General features: G+C 49.5%; 1 protein-coding gene across 1 annotated transcript; it reads left to right on the forward strand.

Annotated features, from left to right (window-relative positions):
- The first annotated feature begins 5,183 nt into the window (after nucleotides 1-5,183).
- Nucleotides 5,184-6,425, forward strand: LOC104413547 (zinc finger protein 501-like). The gene has a single exon (XM_010024571.1). It carries the CDS (start codon nucleotides 5,184-5,186, stop codon nucleotides 6,423-6,425), a length of 1,242 nt encoding a protein of 413 aa, XP_010022873.1.
- Nucleotides 6,426-7,554: the final 1,129 nt, after the last annotated feature.

The raw sequence follows: 7,554 nt of genomic DNA on the forward strand, positions 1-7,554 counted from the left end.
AGTAGAAACCAATTAATAGCTGTAAAGCTCTAAAACATAGAGTATGTAAGAAGTTAATGAGGAAATGAGTCATTCTGTCTACAGCAGAATTCAGATGGGATCAGTAAATAAACCAGAGTCAAACACTGAATGATAAGGGCGACACAACATACTGAATAGATGCTCATTAAAAAGCCAGTGTCCATCCAAGGGACTAAAGAAGCCGAAACCCATGTGAAAACATTGAAGTCAGGTAATCAAAGAGCTGGGTCACCATGCCCATGCACAGGGGGAACAAATCTAACATTGCAAAATGAGTGTGATTCAGGCATGCTCCAAGTTTGACTTTGCAACGTCTGTAATGTTCTCTTAGCATGGGACATTGGGGCTTTTTTTGGTAAAAACTAACTTAAAAGCTTCCTCACGGCCTATGTCTCATTAACATCTATGCCAACTTACTAACACCTTTGTGTCTGTAGATGCAGCAGGATCAAAGCAAAGCATGTAACCTTTCACCCCAAGAGGACAGCAGGAGTTACTGAGCACTCAGTGAGGCAGTAGGAGAGGAGAGCACCACACTTTGACAGGTGACTGTGTGTGAGTTTGCAGAAAGCAGGGGAACGAGGAGACTGGGGGATAGCGGACCCCTCCAGGGTCTCCTGCTAGCATGTGGCCAGAGCAGCCTGGCCTTTCTATCCATTTCTTCCAGCTATATCCCTTTCTGTTTGTTTTTAGCCAAGGTCCTCCCTCAGACCTCTTTCTCCTGCCTCCTGTTACTTTACCTGGACAGCTCTTCCCTTCTGGCCTTGTGAGTCATGTCTACATCTCTGCTTTTGTGCTCATGTCCCATTTACCCACACAGCTGTCCCCATCATCACATCCCCAATCTCCACCTCTGCTCCAGCCTCAGCCCACTGCATCCACCTCCGAGTCCTCCTCCCTGGCCCCTAGGTCACTTTCTGGCCCTCCTTGATGAATAAAATAGCAGCTCCAATCAGTGAAGACTGGCAAAATTTTGAGCTCTTTGCATCTGAGGCATTCAGGGGTGCTCCTGTCTCTTCCTCTTGCCCTGAAATTACCAAAGCTGAGGAGCAATGGGGAGGGGTAAAGAGCAGCTGGTTTGGTTGTTGTTCCTCACAACCTGGCTTGAAAGAGAGATGTGTCCTACTCACCAGACAAAACCAGACAAGCCCATGTGGCTGCCATGATGCTGTGAGTGATGCCTATAACAGCTTGGGACCCTCTGTGCTGCCAGAGGTGTCACATCTGCTGCTTTGCCTGTCTGCCTGTGTCCTCGTCCTGCCCCACCGGGTTCACCAACACCAGTGGAATGTCTCGTGGCGTCACAGACACCTCAGTTCCAACTGTTCCTCGTGCCCATGCTCCCTCTGCCTCCCCTCCTGCCCTGCCACTGGGTCTGTGCCCTACCGGGTGCTAGGTTTTGTGTTGGGGAAGGCAGTGGTGGGCACCTGCTGAGTGAGGCTGAGTTTGGACCCAGGCCACCTCCTGCTGCAGCGGGGTCTGCCCTCCTTCTCGCTGTGCCACCAGGCCCAGAGAAAGCCCACACAGAGTATGTTTGGTTTTCTCAGGTTGATGTCCACTGCAGCTTTCTGTTCTCCATGCCCCTCCTGCCTCCCAGAGGCTTGTGGTCTTAGTGGTCTTAGTATCCCTGACCAGATGCATCCTTTATGGGGCAGCCCCTTTGTGGCTTGTGTCTGTCTGTCAGTACAAGAACTTGGTGTGGCCCATCGCCCCCCCATGCTACAGGTCACCTCTTGTTCCTCATTCAGCTTTATAAGGACTGTGTTACCTCATCAGCCAGGACACTACCTGGGGACTCAGCTTTATCCAAACATGTCTGTTCTGGAGACTGGCACCTTGTCCTTGTCTGGTGCTTGTTGGCGCTTCACGTTTCCTGTCTTGTTTAGGGACAGATCTTTACTACCTGTTGCACAATGTGCTTTTCTGCCATATCCCACAGGCTGCCTGGTTCTGCACAACATCAGCTGTCTCCTGCATCCACCGTCTGCTTTCTGTAGGTGCTCACCCACCATTTTAGGGTGCCTGTTTTGACTACGTGCTCACCTCGAATGACAGCAGCAAGGAAATGAACCACAGGGACATTTCTCTCCTTCTAAAATCAGGAGGATGGTTCAGTAGGGTCAGAGCAGCACTGCCTTATAGTAGGATGGAGGTTGCAGAGAGAAGGAGATCTTGGCTTCCCTGCCTCTTGCTTGGGGTCAGAGCCTGCAGCCAGTGCCTACTGCTGTGAGGATTGGAAACACTCTCTCCCCAAGGGGTGACACCCACTGAACCCACTGTGGAGGAGGTGGAGAGCAGGAAGGATGTGACTCCAGCCTGAGGCAGATCCAACAGAATGTCAGCTCTCCATGTGATTAGCGGCTTCTTTTATTATGGTAGAGTTATGCAGGGAGGGAAATCTTCCCTCTGTCCTTGGGAGGGTCTGGTAGCTGATGTTTGTTGTGGTACCCTCCTCTGGTACACCACTGAACATTCAGTTCAGCTTTTCTCATTTTGAAAGGAAGAAATGCTGGTTTACATTTCTTTTTCTTATGAACACCTGGTCATTGGTAACTTTACACTTGTTGCTAGTGGCACGGTGGGCATCCACATAACCAGAATGGTGAAACTCCATTGCAGAGCTGGCATTCCCATGTGCAAGTTTTAAGCATTTTCTTTGTTTAACCTGTACATCACTGAGCCCTCAGCATCTTAAAATGCCTCTAAACAAATGCCACTGCACAAATACAGTGCTCAAGCTAAATGGGTGACCTAATTTTCCATCCCACAAACCCCACTCCCGCGCAGCATACTTCTGCTCTGAACAGAGATCCTTGAGAAGTGGGATTGCATGTTGGCTGTCAGAACTGGCCACATCAAACCGTCTTGGTGTTCATGCACAAACAGGTGTGTGTGACTGTTTTCCTGCTCAGTGCGAGCCCTGAAAACTCCATCTGGAACAAGACATTGCCATTTTTCTGGAGCACAGGGCAGGAAATTCTGCCTTCAGACTGCTCCTGTTGATAACATGTGAGCAGACCAAAGTCTCTTCTCTCACCCAGACCTGTGTGTGCCTGGCTGAGCCACTACTGAGAGCAACCAGGCAAAATACTCCTTGTGTAAAGGCAATAAACTGCCTGTATCCAGACAGACATAGAAAGCAGCCCAGCTGTGAAGGTGGCACTTTCCCTCTACCAGAACTGCTGAACTGCATTAACCACATGATGTTCTTATTTAGTTCACTAGGAAGAAATGTGATGGAGGGGAAATGGTTTGAGGAATTGATGGTTTTCTTACATCAAACTCAGTAGGAGGTATTTTTGGTCTTGAAATGCAGCAGGGGGAACACTGTGACATTGTGAGAAGGCCACAAGCTGGCAGGCAGCTCTCTGCAGCATGGGTAGATAACCCTGGCTTCTCTACATGAGCTGGCCCTGGTTATTGAACCCGAACAGCAGTGTCACAGTGTGCGTGGTAGGACAGACAGCGACCCTGACTCATGTTTCTGGGTGTCATTTTCCTCTGGTCTAGGTTGCTTTTATCTCCTAAGTACTTATTCTTCTGTAATCTCACTCTACAGCACCGCTACTACAACGGGTATTTATTACATCTGTTTTCTTTCCTCTGATCAGGATCTGCAGTCCCTGATGGCTGAAACCTCCTGCATGGCATGAAGAAAAACAGCTTTCTGGCGAGAAGTGGCTAAACACTGAGACAGCAGAGAGTTTGCTCACAAGGTGAGGAATTGAACCGAGCATGTCTGGGAAGGGGAGAGAAGAGCTGAGTGCTGATAATTTGGTGTGTGCTATGCTGCATGCTGCACACTCATCCTGCCTCCTCTGCTACCGTACTGTAAAGATTCTGCTTTCAGGAAGATTCGTAGGCAAGGTATGATAAAAAAGAAACACACTCTTGGGGTATTTAATATCCTTTCAAAAAGACCCTATCCAAATGAAATCAAATCCTGAGTATTTTCAGCAAAGACTATACTCAGAATGTTAGAAAGCACAGCTAACCAAGGTGTGGCTTTTTCTTCCTTTCACGCTGACAAGAGTTTTAATGTTTGGTTGGTTGGTTTGCTGCCTTGAGGTGCATGCCTTGGGCCACTGTTGTACCTTTATTTGTCCTACAAATGTTTTTCAGCCTTGAGTGTTGTAAACAAAACTTTGGGAATCAGTACAACCAGTGCGGTGGTATCTTCCAAAATCTGCAGATCACCTGAAACCAAACCTGAGGGGCTTATCCTGCTGCATTCACCTCATATTCTGACCTTCCACATGTAAGAGGATGATGTTAACTCTGTAAGCAGTGCCATCCAGATAATTGTCTTACCTCACACTCCAGCGTCCATTTCTGAGGTGTGTTCTTATAACTAATAAAACAATCAGAAAGCTCTGAACGTTTGTTTGCTTGATTAATAAAACAGTTTATCTTTCCACTCACTTGCCTATCTGTTCTGTAGACAAAATCCAGGTACAATTTGCTGCAGAATATGTAGGGGTTTCTTTTTAAAGAAAAGGGCTATGACTGGAAAGAAGAAAATAGTCTACTTGGCAGGGGTGGATGCCTCTGTGGTGTTGGCTTCTTCCTTCCCTGATTAAGGATGGGAATGCTGGAAGAAGAGCAGTGATTCATAGGCAACAGGAAGAGAAGCAGCTACAGTGGGTGTTGCTGAGGGGGGCAGCGATGCCGTTCCTCTAACCTTGCTAGACATGGGAACTGTGAGGATAAGCAAGTGACAGGTTTTGTCCTTTAGGGCTGTAACACTTTGACTGAGGACCCTTTTTGTGACCTGTGCCACAGTGAGTGCCCACCCTTGGGTCACATTCCCCTCCCATACTCAGTCTCTGTGCCCTCTCTGCCTGGAGCAGATACCGAGGGGCTGCCTCCTGCACTAATGGTAGCTGATGTGCTGCAGTTGCCTTGTTTGGACTTCTCCCTCAGAGAAGCAGGGGGGTTATTCATTGCTAGTTCCTCTGTTCACTCCAGCAGGTGACAGGACCATGGGCGACACACAGAAGGGCAAGCTTCATCAGGGAAGTCCTGTGAGAGCTGAACTGCATCTGTTCCCCCCGAGAATGCTCAAAGGAGATACCCTCCAGGATGCCAGTCAAAGACATGACTGCAAGCAGGAGCTGGAGATAGAAAGTGAGGTGGAGACCTCTTATGGAGAGAGGCGGGCAATGGTAACTCCCTGTGCAATGGAAGTCTGGGAGTGCGACAACAGTGGTAGAGCCCACATCAGCAAGGTTATCCTTGCTGGCAACAAGCCAGACCAAATCATGTGTGGGAACAGTGCCATTTGGATTCAGCAGGTGGGAGAGAAAACCTATGAGTGTCCTGAGTGTGGGAAGAGCTTCAGCCGGAGCTCTTACCTAAGCCAGCACCAGAGGATCCACCTGGCAGAGAAACCCTTCAGCTGCTCCGAATGTGGGAAGAGTTTCACCCGCAACTCGGACCTGATCAAACACCAGCGGATCCACACCGGCGAGAAGCCCTACCAATGCAGTGAGTGTGAGAAGACCTTCAGCCAGAGGTCCAATGTGATCAGGCACCAGCGGACCCACACGGGAGAGAGACACTACCAGTGCAACGAGTGTGGGAAGAGCTTCAGCCAGAACTCACACCTCATTGTCCACCAGCGGAGCCACAAGGGTGAGAAACCCTTTAATTGCCCCCGATGTGAGAAAAGCTTCAGCGACCGCTCCTCCCTGATCATACATCGGAGAGTCCACACTGGAGAGAAGCCCCACAAGTGCCAGGAATGTGGGAAGCGTTTCCGGGACAGCTCAGCCATCATTCGGCATCAGAGGATCCACACGGGAGAGAAACCATACGAGTGCACCGAGTGCGGGAAAGCCTTCCGGCAGAGCTCCTCACTGGTGACCCACATGCGAACACACACAGGTGAGAAGCCCTATAAGTGCCCTGTGTGTGGGAAGGGCTTTAGCCAGAGCTCGGCGCTCACCACTCATCGCCGGATCCACGGCGGGACAGCCTTGCCCATATACCAAGGTAGCCTCCTGCCCACCCCTTACCAGTGCGCCGAGTGCGGCCGGAGGTGCAGCGACCACTCCACCCTGGCCAAGCACCAGAGCACACACGCCGAGGAGCGGCCCTACATCTGTGTGGAGTGCGGGGACAGCTTCCGACGGAGCTCAGCTCTCAACGTGCACCTGAGGATCCACCGCGGGGAGAGACCGTATAAGTGCGAGGAGTGCGGAAAAGCGTTCAGGCACAGCTCAGCCCTCGGTGCCCACCTGAGGATCCACGCAGGAGCCAAGCCCTACGAGTGCGGCGAGTGTGGGAAAAGCTTCCGGAAAAGCTCAACGCTTAAAGTGCATTTGAAGATCCACGCGGCCAAGAAACCTTATAAATGTATGCTGGGTAGGAGAATGCTCACCTCCGCCTCCCTTCTGCCATAGGGCTGGAGTGGATGCTCGGAGCGGGAAGCAAAAGCAGTGATTGGGGGTACCTGGAAAAGGTGGGTGATGAGAACCACGGTGGGAAGAGACTGACTGGAGGCATAGTAACTGGTGTCAGGGCTGGGTGCTTACCCCAGCAGCACAAAAGCCATTAGGAGGTCTGGAAGCGGGGAGTCAGTCCTAAGAGCCAGGCGCTGGCGGTTTAGGGAGAGTGCAGAGAGCCTAAGAAACAGGCACCAGCTTCTGTGTAGATGGGGGCTGTGAATATGTGGTAAAATAACAACTGGGAGAATCAGGCTTGTAAAATAACTTTACAACTAAGGTGAAGATCAAAATACAAAGTTCCAGGTTGGTTTTGACTCAAAACTTTAGCTTGTTAGACACTGTGGTGGTCTTAGGAACTCTCTTTTTATTACCTTCCCGTATTTTTCATGAATATAGTAAGTTAACCCAGTGTTTGACAAGGCATTTCCAAATCTTTTGAGTCTTGAGACTTTGGAGCTGAACTTCAATCTGTTTGTCTTTTCTAACTCTTTTCCAAATCTTACATGGGACAGTGAATTAGTACCTCCGCACGCAAGCCTGAGTAACACAGAACTGCCGTGGCTTTCCCCACAAAACAGGGATGTGCAAGTATTTCCAGTTCGAACACTGCCCTTTACTAGTCTGTGGCAGCTTCTCCTCAATTTGACCTTGGTGGTTTTGAGCACCTTCCAACTTGCGGTACCAACAAAACATGGGCAAAAGTGTGGCCTTACCTTATTTAACCAAAAGAAATATCCGCCCCCTCCCCCCCCCATGCCATGTCCTAGTCTGAACTGGCACACGATGAGCTCCTACTGGTAGTCCAGAGGCTGTCTGCAGTTTTGTAGTCTTTTCTATGATACTCTTCTTTAGGTCACTACTGTTGGTAAAGTATTAACATACAAAGTTCAGCATTACGAGTGAGGAATTACTACATTTGCATTTGTTACTATGCTAATGGCTGTGTATTACATAAACCTCCTTTATATTGCTATGTTTTATTACTAGCTACATGTGCCCGTCCTAAATAAAACCTTTTTTCCCCTCTGTATAACCCAGTTTTCTGTCCTTGCGCACAACGGGAGCGAGATGATGAAGGGAGACC

The sequence above is a fragment of the Nestor notabilis genome, unplaced genomic scaffold, assembly GCF_000696875.1.
Source record: "Nestor notabilis isolate BGI_N333 unplaced genomic scaffold, ASM69687v1 scaffold25441, whole genome shotgun sequence".
Classification (NCBI taxonomy): Eukaryota; Metazoa; Chordata; class Aves; order Psittaciformes; family Psittacidae; genus Nestor; species Nestor notabilis.